This window comes from Clavelina lepadiformis, chromosome 5, assembly GCF_947623445.1.
Source record: "Clavelina lepadiformis chromosome 5, kaClaLepa1.1, whole genome shotgun sequence".
NCBI lineage: Eukaryota > Metazoa > Chordata > Ascidiacea > Aplousobranchia > Clavelinidae > Clavelina > Clavelina lepadiformis.
Window position 1 is genome coordinate 568,944 of NC_135244.1, and position 18,691 is coordinate 587,634.

Sequence of the window (18,691 nt, forward strand, 5' to 3'; positions counted from 1 at the left end):
CCGCTTAAAATGACAAAACGTTGTTAACTTATGACCATGGCAATTTTTTTTGACTAGTCAAAATTTACAGTTAGGTCAAAATTTGTCAAAAATGGTTTAAGAGAGTAGCAACTCCAAAAATGCAGTGGTTAAGCAGCTATTGCCGAAAATAAGTGGTAAAAACACACAAATTCGTCTGTTAATCATTTATGACAAACATTACGGCTCTTATAACCACACAATAAAACAATGGACATGACTCAGAGTGTTTGGTGAGCATTAATACAATGTTTCATGTGATGGATAGGTATAAGTAAAGCGTACTAAAGTGTATAACAGGAATATTTTGTGTTTTGGTTTATTAAACGTTCTTAAAACATTGTTAAGGCACGTTTAATAAGAGAGAAAAAAAAAATGATCGTATAAACAGGGGACACAAAAAACTAAATACGAGTACTTCAATGTTCGGAATAGACGCAAATTACAATAAGGCAATGCATTTCGTAGGTTTGAACCAGGATTCGTTCTACAACAGAAAACACATAGAGGTTTTCAATCTTTAGTTTACAGTGACATTAAGGTGTTCGGTATTTGGTTCGTAGGTCATTTCACATCCTTTGCACTGGAACGACTTAAGTCTGTTGTTGATTCGTATTATGGAGAATGAGGTGCAGGCACATCGCATAAAGGCTGCCGTACAACCCTTACAGTAGCTCGATTCTTTAAAATTCGGGATTGTTCTAGATGAGCTCTTGTTTCTCCGGATTCGGTTGAGCTGTCCGCATGAGCAGGGGATCAAGCGTGTTAGGTTAGCTGGGAAAATGGAAGCATCGTATGGAATTTGTCCGTCCATAAATCCCTGTGCTTCGGGTTCTTTTTGTTGTTCGTCTGAGTCTCCGCTTATATTCTTTCTTTTGTTTCCACGGCTCTCACTTTGGTCTCGCTCCAAGGGTCGTTCCGAGGATCGCTCATCGGGGTCTAACTTCGGGCTTTCTTCCAGTTGGGGCTCCGCTCCCGTTCGGCTTATCCTCGTATCCTTGGTGCTCTTTCCTCGTAGTAGTTCGATTGTTCCCGCCAAAGCAGAATATTTTGACAGGAATATTTTGCATTAACTAAGACAAGGCTAGCTTACCGTTGGTGTATTTGTAATGATGAATGTTATTTCTAAGCTCTAGCTGACTTTACGCTGTTGCTTGTGCTGGACCTAGCATAATAGCGTACCGGTAAACCAGTAACTGGCAATTTGTCAAAATAAGTTTTTTAAGTCAAAATTTTTGAAAATATTTCATTTTTAGGTCAAATAATTAATAATTGAAAGTATTTTTGCTATTGTTGTTATATATACTCTGCCCTATTGTTTTGTGTCCCATAGTAAAGGTGTATCTTTTACATTTTATTAAAAACTTATAATCAAACATCTGTTTCCTTATCAAAATTTAAATTTATTCTAATTCTAATTTAGACCAATTGTTTGCTAAGTCCATCTTCGGTGATTCATCATCACAAATGTGACGTAATAATAGACGATTTTTTTTTTCTTTCGTTTTGAGTCACAGATGTCCATTGCGATGCTAGGGCGGCTGCGCAGAATGTTGAAGGCGGCGCTTAAGGGGTCAAATTTGATTATAGCCAAGAAGTTTTGAGGGCTTTTAACATGGTAGGAAGTAGGAACACATTATGATTATGAGGTTGTTAGACTTTTCAGAGGTCGTTTAACCTGCTAGGCCTATTACGGTCTGAATATACGAAGCAATTAGCAGCAAGTTAACCAGCGTATGGCAGTGTGGCAGACGTGAGGCATATTGCCGACCGATCTAAGGTTGTAATGCTCGGCCTGTTATCTTAGGCAGCCCATTCCTAATGTGAAAGTCTTGCAGATTGATGTATTCAAACACTTGTGTTTGCATATACAGGATACAGCTTATGCCTAAATACAGTTGGTAAACTTCATTTCAAACGCACAATTTTTCGTGAAACTATCATCTATCAATTTCATGTGAAGATAAAAAAGCGTTGTCAGTTTAACCTATAGGTAGCGGAAACTTTGTTGTATCTTCATAACTTACTCCATGTCTATGGTAAGTTATTCGCCAACACTGCATGGGCGGGCACATTTAAAGAGGAACTAAAATCATTTTTAACCAATTGTCTAAAAAAATAGTTTAATTCCAAAAACGTAGACGAAATAATATCTAGAGCTATTAGCCTACTTTGTTAACGAGTTATTGGCAAAACCGTTGTCAAAAAACTGTGCCGGGAGCGGATGTGAAGTCACCAAGGTTATTGGATCATGGTTCAAGTGCAAATATTAGATCAGTTGAAAGCGGCTGTTACAGAACTCGTTTCCAGTAGTTCGTGCTCAAGCTTAACATTTTTTTACATTTTTCAGTAATGTATGACTGACAAATTGTAAGAAACGTTTTAATTAAAGAAATGTGTTGTCTGTGTGATCTTGATCTTGCAGGTTGTCTAAGCCTAGTCCTCAGAAAGTACAGGGAATACAGTTTTATTAAGTTAATTTCATTTATGATCATTACTAGAAAGCTGAAAGTTGAATAGGCCTGATAAAATTATAGGCTATATATTATAGTTACTGAAGACTAGGCTTAGACTACCTGGAGCTAAGGTCACGCAATGCACAAACAGATAACACTTATTCAATTAAAAACACATCTTACAATTAGTCAATCATCCATTACTAAAAAAAAACGCAAATAAAACTTTTAAACACGTGCACTAAAGTCACCAAAACAAGTCTTTCAACAGTAACTTTTGATTGATTTTTTACGCTTGAACCATGCTCAAGCTTTAACAACCCTGGTGACGTCACATCCGTTCCCCGCACAGTTTTTGAAAACGGTTTTGCCAATAACTCATTAACGCAAAAAAATAGTGAGATTTCATTTACATTTTTGAAATCAACGCATTTTTATCCTTCTTTAGAAAATAAGTTGGAAATACCTTAACTTCCGCTTTAAAGTAGAGAGTTGGCTGCAAGCTTTAACAAACGCCTGTGATGTATGAAAATTGTGTATGTGACTGGCTGAGTGCACAATAAGCGGACGGGTAATATAAATCAGGGCTCCCCGAATTGCATATTAAACATTGCGGGCTACATTTTAATATGGAAGTTCTTTTACCGGTTGCTAAATATATTTAATTGTTAATTCACTTTGCTCATGTTCATGGGGAACATTGTTCATAATGGATACTTCTGTAAAGAAGACGTTGTTTTCTGATATAAAAGAAACTCCCGAGATCTTGGCAAAAAACTGTCAATCTTGCTTCTTTGTATTTGAAAAAATAAAAAAATTGTCAGCAAGTGACCTCAGAAATCTTTATGTCAGAATCAGAACAATTGATTTCTGACAGTGCTACTCCTACTTACAACAGTACTAGCCAAGTGCCCATAACAGCACACCGTAATAGAATATAAATTCATATATCTTATGTGGTAGCATTTCAGTTTGATCTTGCGTTGTGAGTATCATCTGAGTGTAGCATCTTTCACTGAAGCTCTAACTTTGAGATTTTTATGTTTGTTGAGGTTGTTAGAACACATAGATAGGGTTTCCCTCTAATCCCCAGCAATGTCATGGTGGTGGCTGTCTTATCTTTATTTCATCGAAGGACTGGCAGCGTTCGGGATTGGGCTTGAGATCGCCCTAATAACAATGCATTTTGTTTCCTTGATATACTCGTAAGTGAATCTAAAATGGATTATTTTGATCAAAATGTTACTTTTTAAAGTCTCGTGCTGTTTTAGCACATGTGCCTTGGTTCCATTTAATCTTATGCCGTTAGATATTTGCACAAATCATGTAGATCACTCTTTATGTGTCCCTAAACCCAGTGTTCATCGTTGTGCTTGAAATGTTGTTTCTACTGCTCAGAAAAATGTACATGAACAAGAAGCCACCGGAGCTGATGAAGGCGGAGGTTGAGGGAGTCTCCATCTTGAAACCACTCAAAGGAGTCGATCCTCATCTTGAAGACAATTTGGAAACATTTTTCGAGATTGATTACCCTCAGGTGAGACGTTGGACATTTTTATTAACTATTAATGCGACAAATATTAGTCATTTACTGTTTTATTTTGGTAAGTTAATTTTAAATAAATCAGCGAAATTGTTTTGGTAACTAACTAACTTAGTGATGGTTTTGTTTATATAAACCTCACAGTGTGTAGGAACTATGAGAGGCGATTGTAACAGGGCTGTTCGCTACGTTTGTCATCCAAATAAAGAATTTTATTTCAGTATTTCAAGTAATAAACCCACAACACATGTCAATAAGATGTCTATCGCATTTCAAGCGAAATATTTTTCTTTTAAATTTTCAGTACGAGATTCTGTTCTGCATCCAAGATGAAGATGATCCAGCTCATGAGGTTGTAAGAAGAGCCATGAGCAAACATCCCAACATCGATGCGAAAATAGTCACTGGAGGTTTGTCGTCGTGCCCTGTCATTCCCTTGTCATAATGACAATTTATATGATGTCTGTTGTTCGTTGGCAGGGAGCAATGGAAAGCGGCAGGGTGTCAACCCTAAGATCAACAATCTTTTACCTGCCTATGACATCATGAAATATAATTTATTTTGGATTTGTGATTCTGGAATCAGAGTTTTACCGTTGACGTTACGCGACCTTGTTTCAAAGATGACAGACAAGGTGGCGTTGGTGCATGCTGTTCCGTACACATCCAACCGGAAAGGTTTCTCGAGTATGGTTGAGAAGGTACGTGCTACAAACCTTCTTTTGCTGATCTGCAAAAATGCTCATGTGTTCGCCTCTGGCGTTTTGAGTTTGTTTATCAAACTGTTGTTTTTCTGTTGTTTTTGAAGCTGAATTCTAATAATTAGCACCTTGCATGTAATTATACTTATTAGGTTGTTGATGGATGAAAAATTATTAAATAGCTTTAAAATACTTTTCTGTCAGTTAGTCTGAAACTTCCCAACATGTTGACTGATGTAAGATGCTCTTTCCATTAGTTTTATCCAAACAACTACTAACTCCATCTTATTAAACTTTCCAGATATATTTTGGCACACAGCACACGAGAGTTTATATTGCAGCGCATGTTATTGGAGTTGTTTGTATGACTGGGATGTCAACTCTAATAAGGCGGGATTATTTTGACAAGTGCACTGGCGGCCTCGGAAAGTTGTCTCAGTACATCGCGGAGGATTATTTCATGGCAAAATATATCTCGGAAAAGTCAGTTTAACCTGGGCGTGTTTGCTCAACATGAACCCTATTTTAACACCTTCACTTCAAATGTGTGCAAATCTTCTTACCGTTATCGCTTGACCTTATGATCATTAAATCTTCGCGTTGTTATTTCAGTGGCTACAAGCTAGCTCTGGCTTCCTACCCTGCTTGCCAGAACCCTGGGAATTATGGAATAAGAAGCTTTGTCGATCGAATGACCAGGTGGGTTCACGTTAGATTTTGAAAGCTTAGAACTTGTTGAATTAACCGAGATGTGCGTGTTGTGTGCTGCATTGATCAAAGAAGTTGTGCTGATGTCATTGTTGGTCATAATTGGTCACTGTGGCTGTAAATTAGCGCGTACAAACCTTTCTATTGATCAATAACTGTAATTATTTGGCTGTCAATGCTGTGAAGTTTGTAGCTTTCCATCATTGCGCAATTTTATGGTTGGCTGCGTCACATGAGCAAGGTGAAGTGAAACATAATTTGTTCATTACCGTGACGCCTTGGAATCGATATTCCATTATATTTGTTGCACTTGGACGGTGTAGCGGTGCATGTATGGTCGCGAACGCAAGTGTACTCGCACATGGTCTGATGAGTCGCGGTTAGCTTGGGTTGAGAGGCGCATGTAGCAGCACTTATTGTTATGACGCCTACTTGAGGAAAACAGCCTGTGCGTGTTCTGGCGCTCAAATTAATCATCATCGGTGATGTGGTAAGGCCTGAACGTTTCCGGCTCGTCTTTCCACATAATATCAGTAACATGCCCTTCTGTGGATATATTCTTCGGCCAAACCGTAGCCGGTTCGTGATAAATTGCGACTCTGACCGAGTCTGAAGCTGTGGTTCTCGCAGTCGTCTTGCCATCGGTCGATGTTAAAATCGCGTTTGTCAGAAGCAGCCGAAAATCCTTTTGCAAATCAGCCGATTCAGATTTTGTTGTAAGCTGTGACCATACATTCCATTTACCCTGAGCTTTCCTACAAGCTGATATGTTTGGCTTAATATTTAACAGCGCCAATAAAAGTCATATAGTTCGTTGCTTTATTTGTTCATTATGACGTAGCATTTCCTCGTTCTAAAAATTCAAGTCTGGACATGAACAGCAAATCCGGAATAATGTTACAGCTGTGAAACTAGGACGATATGTCTTAGATTCTACGTTTTAATTTTTCCAGTCTGTGTTAGTTTTTTGGAAAACTGTTGATATATTTCAACAAACTGTGGCGATTATGTAACAACGCAACGTTCCGTGTGGACTTTATTCGATCGAACAAACTGTAGCCTCCCCCCTGGAAGCTTAATAATGGTCGCCACGGTCCTTTAGTGCCGAATCATTTGGAAAATTTTCTGCTCTTCTATTGTATTCAAACAATGGCAGAGTAAGAATGTCCGCAGCCCCTTGTTGCTACACACGACCCCGTCACTAGACGCACCCTTGTTACTATATTGTGACGTCATAATGGATCTATTATGCCGTTACAATTGTTCTGTATGTCAAGTGTCATGCTTCGCGTGATCAGAGGAGTGTGGAGAATTGAAATGTCAACTGTTACGTCACAATGTGCCGCGCGCGTTTTGAAGAGAAGTAGTAACTTGCATGATGTCGGTTTTGGGCACGCGATAAAGTTTTTATGATCCATTGTTGTGACGATTGAGTTGCTGTGCAGAGTAACTGGATGCGCTGTTGCCTGCAACGTCAGTGGTCATCATCTGTCGTGTTTCCTGAGCGCTGTGGTAATTGCTGTCGCTCTATGACGACTTAATGCGTGCATTGTGATGCAATCAGTGGCATTTAATCAAGTTTTGACGTTTGTTGTGTTTTGGGCGATATTACAAACTTAATCGCGCTAAATCTATTATAGCTCGAACTAACCTAGTGTCAGCAGATCGATAAATTGACGTCATGTAGCACTATACAAAGCTTGATTGTGTCGTCATAAAGTAGCTCATGTTTGTCATACCATGTCACAATCTTTTAACTCCGAAGTTAAACAAACACGATGATGCTTGATCATGTAGCGGCTCATTGTTGCCCGGGTTGATCATTGATTGACAGCAGTATAATGGAAATATACCGGCTCTGTATCAAACCAGTCGTTCTATTTTAAAACATAAGTTACTACACTTGTTTTCTCACTACCGCTTCGATCACACCCTTGCCGCCCTACGTCACAAACCGTGATCACATCACGTGCCCGCTGCGTGACTGCACTATAATGACGTAATGTATGGGCTCGCTTGGTTAGTCGGTGTCTATTTTTGGAGTTGATTGCATTGTGTGGTAATAATGCTATTCATGACATTTGAAAACGTCGAATTGCTTGCCTAATCTTTTACTTAATACTACTATGGTAAGGTTACTTGTATCCGATGCTGCGTTTCTGGGACGCGTCTATTCAAGCCGGTATGCTCGGATGTATCCAGAGCCACCTTGCCCAGTAAGTGGGTGCTGTATGGAGCTGACCATTGCATCGACCATGAATTACTCAACTTTGTCATTGAACCGTGTTTCTTCCGTTACATATTGTCCATATACACTCGGTCACTCACATTTGTATAAGACAATGCGGACGCCTGAAGGCTATTGGTCCAACTTAGAAGTAATTTTTTGCCTTTGTTACGTGCACAATGCGTTGTTTGTTGCGCTGATTTGAAATGTGAAGTCTGTAAAATTCTGTGGCTATGCTCAAAGCTTACAAGGAAATTTCTGTTCCGTTGTTTTCTGGTTCAACGAATTTACTTTAAAACCGGAGCTTCATCAATTAAAGAATTTGAATTTTGTAGGAAACAGACACTACAAGGTTCACTGAAACAAGGCATAGGCTAAGTTACCAGCAACCCACGCACAATGGTACTTTTGAGCGAAATATCCACCGGTTTATTAACCCACGTTGAAATCTGCGCTGGCGAGTTTAACTTTGAAGAAGATTGTGTTGTGCAAATCCCGATCCTTCGATTAAATTGTTCAAAGAGAACGCGAAGAAATGGAAAAGAATTAGCAAACCACGCCCTACCTCCCATAACACCAGCAACTTCTACATCGAGAATTTTAAGAATTTCAGGTTCGGCTTCGGGTCTACTTTGTGTCACGGTTGTATGGACACAGAACAACTGTTTTTAGAAATTAAGTCGAGCGATGCATCTGTGTGTGTGTGTAGGCCCGATACGGTTCAATCGCTTTTGCAGCGGATTCTCTGGTCTTGATGAATCATGGCGCAAATATTGAACAGATAAAGCGCTTCTGATTGGGTTGCCGGTTTGTGAGTCAAGACATCGCCACTAAACAGTCTGAAAGCATTCATTGTGATTTATTCAACCACGATTTATGGAAGTTGCATCGATTTTGCAAGCGTGGAAGGCTCCGTTATTATGAGCTGTGACACTTTGTTCCCCTTCGCTTCAAAGCGTCCTTGCGCGAGTAGTTGATGGATTATGTTGATAAAAGGGAAAGTCACAGAAACATTGCGACCGCTGCTTTATCGTGTTTTCTATGACTAAGTCGATCTACTTGTCTTGTAAACATTTCGTCATCGGCAACACGCCACCGCTCTCAGTGGACCCCCGTCATCTCATTCTCATCGCATTCCGTCATGTCACGTGCTTTTAAGCTGTATGATGATTTTTCACAAACCGAGCAAGTTGCAGGGTAGTTTAATCACGCGGATGTCTATGGTCATGCATATGGCGCCCTCAACAGGATGCTGCGTTTCTGTCGTTTGTTTGATGTCATATGACAACATCCTTTTGATATTATTGCGTTGTAAGACGTCAGAATTAGTGTGATTATCACGTAATTATCGTCGGTCTGTAATTATCAGCTTACCAAATAGTAAAACTATGTTAAGTCACTTTAACTGGCCGAAGCAAATTACCTGATGAAGTAAAATCAATTTAATGAACTTGAGATGATCAAGTCTCTCCAACTAACGTAGTTGTTCCTAAACCTTTCTTACTTGCGAACCCCTTAGAGCTGTAATAGTTGCTTCCTTGCAGACTCCCAACCTTAAAATTGTTACTTAATTTTCGAGGAAGTAAAGTATCGCTCAAGGACACCCAACGATTGCTCCGTGTTTTACATTTTTATGCTTAAGAGTGACTCTCTTCTCGTTCCAGATGGACTATCCTCCGCATCTTCATGGTCCCACTCGCCGTCATCCTGGAGCCATTCTCCGAGTGTTTCCTCTGTGGACTGGTCTTCTCCTGGTCCTGCCTCCACTACTTCTCCTGGAACATGCTCGTCGTCTTCCTCTACCACGTCCTCGTCTGGTTCCTCTTCGATCATCTCCTCTTCAGGCAGCTTGAGGTGAGCCTCCCGCCTCCTTTACAAGATTTCTATGGATGTGGGAATGATACGGACTAGTCGCCGTGATGAAAATCGTCGCCAATTAAACACAATTATTTGAATTAACCGACATCGCTGAACTAAAAACTGGAAATTTTAACTGAACAAATGATGATTAATTGAAAAAAGCTATTTTCATGAATGAGTCAATCCACAGCGTGTACTCTATTTTTAATCTTTACATTTCTTTGGCATATTTGCTCAGCGAAATTGTTCCGTGGGCGCCTGGAATTAAATTGACAGTGTAGTTGTTGTCACTGTCGCCATCTAGCGGTGATTGGTGGAGCAAAAGTCACTGCAGGTTCAACTTTTTAATTGACTTGTTTGTTGCAGAACGGCCATCTACAGATGTCAAAGTGCGACTTTCTCATCGCCTGGTTCATACGGGAGACGCTCACTCCGTACATCGTGCTCCGAGCGTTGATGAACCCGACCATAAAATGGCGGGACGGAAGGTACCGGTTGAAGTGCGGGGGCACCGTCGAGGAGGTGGAGCAGGACAGCCACATCGTCTGAAGATCACTTCTCCTCCTTTCATCTGACAATGTCTTTGCACTGAGCTCCTCCTCCCGACACAATTGCTTCATCGATCTCAGTCCTCTGTGCACTTAATCCCGCGCATCTTGCTTCCGCGCTGCTCTTGAAGGACCCTGCAGGCTGGACGGCGGCCTGTGCAAGCATCAGACGCTTCTTATTTAAACGGAGATTACGCTTGAATTTGCGAATGATAACACCATAACCTGATGTTAGATGCTCTATGCCCGCGTTTTTGGGCTTTTTGTTGTTGTTCGTTGTTCCAGTTTGCAAACTTATATTTATTACTAATAAGTAGTGTTTTAAGAATTAACCACTAGAAAGAAATGGGCAGAGTAAATAATTATCTTTCCCCATGTTTAACATATATCTGTTCATTGTGGAAGTAACCGCCAGTTCACCGTCTCCAAATGTTTTTTGAAGTTCTTAGCATACCGCGCCTACCCCTAACTGCATGCAGCTGTGAACCTTGACCGCATGACACGTTGTACCTGTCATATGGCTTCTAATCGGTGCACCGGTGTAATTACCTACTATAATGGCCCGAGACATAATTTTGCGATTTATTTTGTGTAATCTGAACGAGTGGTTGGTACGAGTTTGTCTTAGATGCGAGATTCCCCAAAACTTTTATCATTGCTGACACATGACGTCATTTTCTTTTCTTTGGTTATTTTTTCTCTCTTGTAGATTCTTGTGGTAAACATTTATAAGTTTTACAAAATACAGTCAAGTCGTAAAGTGTTGTGCTATGGGTCTAATATTTCCGAAATCCAACAAGTTTAGCTTCAGTTTTTCTTTGCTTTAGCTTGGTGCCGTGTAAGTACACGTGCGGGAACGGCATGACATCATAATAACGTCACAATCGGCTCAATATTTATCATCAGCTATGTTTTTTATACGCTTTAAAATGTTTTCAGATTACATGCTTTATGTCAGGAAGCTCTAACATTCTTGAAGCGCGGTCGTCGCTCGAATAAGCGGTGACGCTAAGTTGCCTTATTGTGGATCCGACCGTGAACCTTTGAACGGGAATCCCCTGCAAGAGGACCCCGACCAGTTGGTGAACTGGGGATGACGTAACTTGGAGAAAACGTGTCAGGCCTAGTACAGAAGTGATTGTCTTCAGCGATTGTTGACAGGTCGACCGCATGAAACTCTTCTCATATTCCGCCCCGAGCTTGGTACTTATATGCCTGACAGTGACAACTTGCTAAGTGCGACCGCTTCGCTGAATACTATTCCCACATGGACTGTAGGATTCGCAAAGTAGACCGGTTGAATAACCAAAAACGGGAAAATGCATCAAGGCTCTGAGGGCTTCAAAACGTGCAAGAAGCAAACTGCGGTGGTGCTACAACGGCGGAAGGCTTAGTACAGTCACTAAAGCCAGAATAGTTATTTGGTGATAACTAGGGCCCGCAAAAGTCAAAAATTTTTAAGGACCTTGTCTGACCGCGAATCAAAGAATAAAGTTGTTTTCAGCACCTAGGGGAGTGTTTCTAAGAAGTTAATAGGTCAAAATAAAGTCAAAATTTGTCAAATTATAGGTTTTGACAAAGTTTTTGTGTTTCTTGAGAGTTATTTTTGTAAAAATCCTCTTGGAAGCATTGTAAATCAGGAACTGCGACACAATTAAACCATATTAACCGATAAAAGCAGGAAGTAAGTCACAATGCCCACTTGGATCAGCAGTAACTTTTATCGCAAATTGTCCATTGTTTATTCATTGTTACGTATTTAAGTAATCCTTATGCCGCGTGAAGGGGGTTACATTACTTCTTCCCTGTTTAATTTGCTGTTTATTAGAATTTACCATGCGGAGAAAATCGAGGCAAAGTGCCCTTTTCACAAGGACAAAATAACACAAGCTACCTAAATCTATCGCCAAAAAACACGACGCACTTTTTATAATCCATAAAACACCTTGACTTTTCGACAAAATATTACGTTTGGGTCTGAAATCAACAAAATATTTTGTTTGGGTAACTGGAGGAAGAACTGTGGCCTCTACAAATAAGCAATTTTGTTAGGTCAAAATAAAGTCAAAATTTGATAAAAATAAAGTCAAAAAAAATATTTTTTAGGTCCAAATAAAAATGGCCCTAGTGATAACCATTAATCACAGTACACCAGTCCTCAATTCAAAGCAATATCCAAACCTGATTTGAAGAAGATTGTCGAAGTGTTATTCAGGCGACGCACCCGAAGAAAGAATAATAAGTTCTGCAATTAGCTGGAATGTGTTATTTTATTTTCGTGAAGAACCAAAAGTTGACAAAACTGTTTGTGTGGTATTTGCGTGCTGGAAGACTCGGTGTGGCCCCCGTGTCGGAGACTTCTGTATTAAGCCATCTCTTGTTGGTCAATGAACCCGAACCATGAAGTATGTAAAGAAATTGAGGAAAATTTTTAACCGTAAACCAATTGTCGCAACAAACTACTCGTCCACAGTCAGTGAAGCCGGCCCACCTCACCACGCGCATTACGTCATATGTGTCTCCTTTTGGCCGGGAATCGGAATTACCTGGTATTGCATCCACGCCTCATTACCCCAATGAACAGGTTTCGTTGTGTTGCTTGTGTGGTTACACTTTTTAAACGGTTTAGTTATAAATACTATTTGATGAGTCTGATTATGATGTGTTATCGAATGAATATTGCATGGCGAGTATTCAGGAACGCGCCGGTAAGAACGCGAACAGATTTTCCAAGCACCGCCTGTGTAGAGGATCATGGCAAACCCGAATACAGTAACTTCTTATCACTTCGTGCAGATACAAATAGATTCGTCCTCGCGACCGATCCCTACACAGCTACGAAGAAACCATCGATCAACACACACAAGTTGATGTCGCAACAAACAGCACAATACGCTTTTAACCTCTCCCTCTCCTGATAACGAATGTAACAGTGAATAAAGTTTCACGACATTTTATTTAATTTTTGAGCTCTTTAACACTCAAGCCTGGTGGCAGCGACTGGCGCAATTTCTCCGCTTTATCCTTGTCCTGGATGACGAGCGTGTAAAGGTATCGACTGCATCGGACCTGTAAGAAGAAGAGCAATAATGATTCAAAAGAGACAAAGAACTTTGGATCACTTCCTCGACAAGTGAAAACGAATCCCAACCAGGGCCAGATCATTACGAACAAGTCTTAGACAGGCAGAGAAATTCTTGTCAAGAAGTCAGTGGTAGGACTCGGCCGGTTCTTGGAATTTTAATAACCGGTTGTTAGCAAGCGTTAGTATAGGCTGTTCAGAGTTGCCATCGGTCTGGACTCCAAAATAAGGACGAACGGGAAGCAGAAGAAGAATACTAGCTTAAAGAGGAGAAGGCAATCAATGTTCCAAATATGAAAGAACGAGATACTATTTGCATGTTCTCAATTTTTGTATCTCTTTGGTACAAAATGGTATGACACTAAAGGTGTCAAAATACGAACCTCTGCCCTAAAAATAAGACTTAAATAAGGACATTTCTTAAAAAAAAAAGGACAAAAATATTTTCTAAGACACGGATCTTTAAAATAAGGACAAATCCTAGAAATAAGAATGGTATGGCAACACTGCCTATATTATATCTGACCCGGGTCAATATGGTATGCTGCTAGTGAGAGAACCGGATGTTAAAATATTTGAATCCCACCACTGCACAAAGTAAATAAATTTCTGTGGCTAGGGAGTTCATTCTTGTTGCTGCCACTACCAGACTCCAATTATGGTTGACTCAGCATTCTACAAACTAATTACTTTCTCTGGTGTAAAAACCAGAAATATCTAAAACAACCAGGATAAAGTTTAAACCCTGATATACTTGTTAATGGCCCAGAACATTCTCCAAGGCCCGTGGCAATGATTGTCTAAAATCGAAGAATCTTACCTTGAACTTGGTGTTGTCCTTGTTCTTCTTTATCTTCACCGACTTAGCATCGGCACGACGCGCGGTCAGGAGAAAATCTTTTATCTCTTTAATTTGTCGCGGCATTTTTACTCGAGCTTCTGTGAAAATAAGCATGGTTAGCACTAAACCAGCATCTGCAAAGTTCTTGCTTCCAATTGTGACGTAATCAATGATAACATGATGATGAACGAAATAAAAACAGAAGTGTATTGAATAACATGCTTAAGCTTCAAAACAACATATTCAGTGGATGCTTTGCATTCAACTGTTAATTTCTTTTATGATTCTATACCAACTTTTAAACAACTTAACCAGATACCAAACTGTGAAAATACCCATCTTAATCAGCGTTAAGCTTTGACCATTAAGCCACAAGGTAAAAAGAAATTGCGACAACTCACTGAAAAAACTAAGAAAGTTATTCCAATATTTCATAAAATGAAGTTTTATTTAGTGCACTGGGTGCCACAAAATTTTCTTCAATCACTTGGTTTGGCTCTGGGTAAACTATGGTGCATTTTACAACTTTTCTTTTATAGTCAGGGAAACAATACTATACAATATATAATTTAATGTATTGTCACGCCATTATCTTTAAAATAAAACATTCATGAAGGTGACTGGCAACTTCAGATGTTTGTTAGAGTTTTTGTCAGTTTGTGTTTGTCCATTCTTGTGAGGTTACTGCGTGTTCTATATAATGTGCCACACGTAACCATACAACATGTAGATTGGTCTGGCAGCTTCATGCTGTTGCGGTTACGATGTCGAGCAATAAGCTCTTTATAAAAGTTGGCGGTGGATAATTGCCGGTTTGTACTTCATAGCAGTTGCAAACCTGACATTGCAAAGCAAACTTTTTGCACACTCCACTTTGTAGCGTTAATTTGGGAGCCTAATTTGAAAGAGAATCGCAGAAAATTTATATTTAATCTGTGAACAAGACCAAATCAGTAACAAACATAGATATTAGTCATGTTTTAGTCGATAGCTACAACCATTCTGTATGTACCAGTGCAACGTTTCTGGTTTAAGCCATGAAACACCAAGTTCAGCGCAATTGCCCACTATGCCACGTTACTTGTATCAAGTTAAGTAAAACTGCTTTGTTTGTCAATAATTTATGAATAAATCCATCTGCGCCGTGCTAACAATTAATTTTAATGGTTTCCAAAATATTGATAGACAAACTTAAATTTGCTTCATTCAAATGTGAACATTGCTGGAACTTGTAAAGTCAGTTTTGTGCACAAGCTATAAGCTGTTTCAGTTAGCCTAATACGCAATATCGTTCAACGGTGCCGCCGCTTCGTACACCAAAAACTATGGATTACAACAAAATCATTTGTGACGTGTTTCTGTAGAATTTGTGCATAAGACTGTCTAATAAACAAGATTTATCTTTAAAAAACTGCCCACATCTATTTTACCTGCTGCTTGCACGCCAGGTTCACTGAAAAGGAAAATAATTTCCTTGCTAACTAAAGACTAACATGTAGGAGAGTAAAGAATCATGAGTTTCGAGTTAACATTTTCCTCGGATATTATTTTAAAAAGATCATTAATATGAAAAAATTGCATGAAAAGTAATTAAATAAAACAGTTGTAGCAAAAGTATAACATTTAAATGCATCAGCAATTTATTTAAAGCACTATCATAATGAAGTTGTGCCACGCGTTCATGCAGTCTATTGCTAGTATGACGTCACTCAAAGATGGAATCCACACAGCACACAGAGAGTTTACATGACTGGTTTAGTAAAAAAATTCATGCGACCTTTTTGGGGTAAAAAACTAAAATCCAACAAAAGATTTCAATGAATTTGGGAAGCGGTCACCCATATCCTTTTAGCACCGTTGTGCTATAGATTCTCAATATATGTGATGTATTATTCGTGTCCAAAAGTGCATGGGCAGTTACGCTGCAGTAGGCTACAGCACCATATTATTGTATTGCAGTTTTCTTTTAGTATCGATACCGGTACCGTCGAAACTTTCGGAGAGTTGTGCCGAAGTATTGTACCGAATTACGTTTTTTAAAACATAATAGGCGGATGTAGTAGGCGGCGGGTAGTCAATACTTTTAAGGTGATTATTTCAAGGTTTTGGGAAAAATGTTTTTAAAAGTTCATTTTAATTCACCTTAATGCCAACGCTGTATTTAAAAATATATAAAAGTTTAATAGAGTTCGAATAAATGAGGTCACGTAGGATACTGTTTGACCCGTAGAGGCGTAGAGTAACCTGTAGCTCAGTAGTTGTCAACCTTTTTCATACCGCGACCCATTTTAACAACTCAATGTAACTAACGACCCTCTTCCAAAAATTTTGATCCAGGCATATGCAATTCATTTGTGTATGCGCAATAGCACAAAAAGATAATTAAAAACAACATAAATTATGATACCAACCCGTTGAAAAAATAGCCTACTCATTTATTGAATTGGCATTTATTAATTGGCATTCTCGTAAGAGTGATTAGTATTTAATTGTCGTCTTCGCGACCCCCAGACAAAAGGCATACGACCCATCGGGGGTCGCGATCCCCAGGTTGAAAACCACTTCTGTAGCTTGACAAAAAAAGGAATTGGAGCAGAATCCGTTGGAGAAAAATTCGTCTACCCATGACGATTACCAAAAAAGTAACGAACTATAGTGGAACTACTTACTTGGAGCAGTACCAATACCGTTACCGTGGGTAAATTTTGTAAATTATCAAGTACCGCAAAATACCGACTGTCCACTTCTGGTTACGTCAGCGTTTATGATGTATTATTTAGCGACCTCGGTCGAAAGCGCTTTAAGACGCTTGTTTAGCAGTAATCACTAGAGTAACCGGCCTAACCACCTGAAGGAAATCGTATCGTTGCTTTTTGCCATTGACTGTGGGGAGCAAAGATGCGCTAACCTTGTTGTAGACCGGTCAAACAAGAAATACGCTCACAGACAATCAACGAACGGGAAAAAAGTGGCCAGTTAAGTCATGAGGAGCGACGCTGTTCATTTGTTTACACGTTTGATTTTTAAAATAAACAAAAACATGATAGAAAAAAAGTTTTTCAATAGAATGAGTCTGTTATTCTTGTTTACTTCTTGCACGTTTCAAGCCCTCGGGACGGTGCGCTAGAAAATGACGGAGAACAGAAGTACTTCTTACGATGATTATTAGGCTAAATAGAAGTTGGATTATCCCGAGGTAGGCATTGAAGGGCCCGTGTTGAAAAGAGCTGTTGTTATAAATGAAAACACTAATTACCGCTATTGTTCCATTGTCTGGCGCACCAACCTGACGTTTTAAAACATGCAGGGTGCAAATTACAGCGGTGTTAGATCAATGGAAGATTAGCACTAAGCCCAAACTTGTTAAATTCAAACAAAAGCTAACAATAAGTCGAAACACAAAAACACAGAAACAACAAGGGTAGCTTTATTTTGATTAAAATTTGATGTAAATAAAAAACGTGAGGACAGAAAGATAAACCTATCATGAAATATAATTTTTGAAAAAGCGAGATCCTTTTGTCTCGAAGTCAATGAAAACCTACTTTTAACCTGGAAGTATTCAAGCCCCAAGGCTTTAGAATCTTCTTTCTTCTATTGTTTGTTCAAGTATATAACACTTCGCAATTCTGTTACCATTTCACTTTCAAGTTGATGATGAACATCGACAATGCAGATAAGAACTACTTTAAAATTTTCAGTTTTAAACAACTTGGTGGTCGTGTAGATTTTTTTAAGTGTCGTTCAGAAGTGTTCATTTGGCCTGCAGATTCAGCACGTTTAAATATAATTTTATTTAAAAGTTAGTTTGTTAGTTTATAAAAGATGAAAATAACTCTCTAAACTCGCTCTTTAACTGGCGCTTGGTTGAGAATACTTTTTCGATTAAACGTCACAAACCAGGTCGAGGTCGCGTCGTCATGTGATGTGCGTCAACTCTCGGGGAGTTGATTGGCGGACAAGTTTGTTATTATCCTAGCCCTGTAAGTATAGCATAGTTAGCCTAAATCGTGGATTAAAGTATCTTATGTTGACAAGCCTAACCAGTATTTGAGTTTGCCCAGTGATTTCACCGGATTTTGATGAATGTGGTAATGAAGTGGGTATCGTAGTAGGCCTAGCGAGGTTGCCCATACTGTTAATTTAACGCGTCAAAGCTAGAAGTATAGCCTAGGCTAATCTATAGCCAGATAGACTAGGCCTAGTCCCTAGTGACCCTGTGACATTTGGCTAAAACGTGAAAAAGCACCGTATCAAGAGATCAAACGTTTTATTCACGCCAGTCAGCTATAAAATCTTGAATGTGAAGATTGAAAGTTTTTCGGGCCTAGTATAGAAGTGTACCACTACAGAATGCCTTTGTAGACTAGACCCCCGCTACTCTAATTGTGACGTCATCTGGTTGTGCACTTTCAGATTTTCTTGACAGAGTGTGGAATGGTAGTCATTTTCACAGATTTGCAGATTCGGCTGCAGTGTTGTTGCAGTTAATTGCTGGGACTTTATCCAAGTGTACAACCATGTCAAAGTACACAGGATCTCAAAATATCTGTGGTATTTAATAACCGCCACAGAGCCAAACAGACATCTAAAATTGTGTACTTTGTGAATTAATGATGTTTTTTCTCTTTTGTGCAGTGTTTTCTCATTGTTGGTTTTCTGCTAAAGTGCACTGACCATGCTGACCAGTTAATTCATTCTACTCAT

At 39.3% G+C, this 18,691-nt stretch overlaps 2 protein-coding genes across 2 annotated transcripts; one reads left to right on the forward strand and one right to left on the reverse strand.

Annotated features, from left to right (window-relative positions):
• Positions 1-3,508: 3,508 nt before the first annotated feature.
• On the forward strand, positions 3,509-10,826 carry LOC143459856 (ceramide glucosyltransferase-like). Its single transcript, XM_076957158.1, has 8 exons — positions 3,509-3,679; positions 3,873-4,011; positions 4,322-4,427; positions 4,498-4,718; positions 5,020-5,201; positions 5,331-5,417; positions 9,318-9,507; positions 9,880-10,826. Exons 1-8 carry the CDS (start codon positions 3,570-3,572, stop codon positions 10,060-10,062), a joined length of 1,218 nt encoding a protein of 405 aa, XP_076813273.1. The 5' UTR covers positions 3,509-3,569; the 3' UTR covers positions 10,063-10,826.
• A 2,172-nt stretch (positions 10,827-12,998) lies between these two features.
• Positions 12,999-15,450, reverse strand: LOC143461005 (large ribosomal subunit protein eL38). Its single transcript, XM_076958736.1, has 3 exons — positions 15,415-15,450; positions 13,964-14,082; positions 12,999-13,130 (listed from the first exon to the last, which is right to left on the reverse strand). Exons 2-3 carry the CDS (start codon positions 14,066-14,068, stop codon positions 13,020-13,022), a joined length of 216 nt encoding a protein of 71 aa, XP_076814851.1. The 5' UTR covers positions 14,069-14,082; positions 15,415-15,450; the 3' UTR covers positions 12,999-13,019.
• Positions 15,451-18,691: the final 3,241 nt, after the last annotated feature.

Coding starts and splice junctions, on each gene's coding strand:
- LOC143459856 (XM_076957158.1), top strand. CDS start 3,570: ATGTCATGGTGGTGGCTGTCTTATCTTTATTTCATCGAAGGACTGGCA. Junction 4,012..4,321: donor TCGAGATTGATTACCCTCAG/GTGAGACGTTGG, acceptor TTAAATTTTCAG/TACGAGATTCTGTTCTGCAT. Junction 4,719..5,019: donor TCTCGAGTATGGTTGAGAAG/GTACGTGCTACA, acceptor TAAACTTTCCAG/ATATATTTTGGCACACAGCA.
- LOC143461005 (XM_076958736.1), bottom strand. CDS start 14,068: ATGCCGCGACAAATTAAAGAGATAAAAGATTTTCTCCTGACCGCGCGT. Junction 13,131..13,963: donor AGGACAACACCAAGTTCAAG/GTAAGATTCTTC, acceptor TTCTTCTTACAG/GTCCGATGCAGTCGATACCT.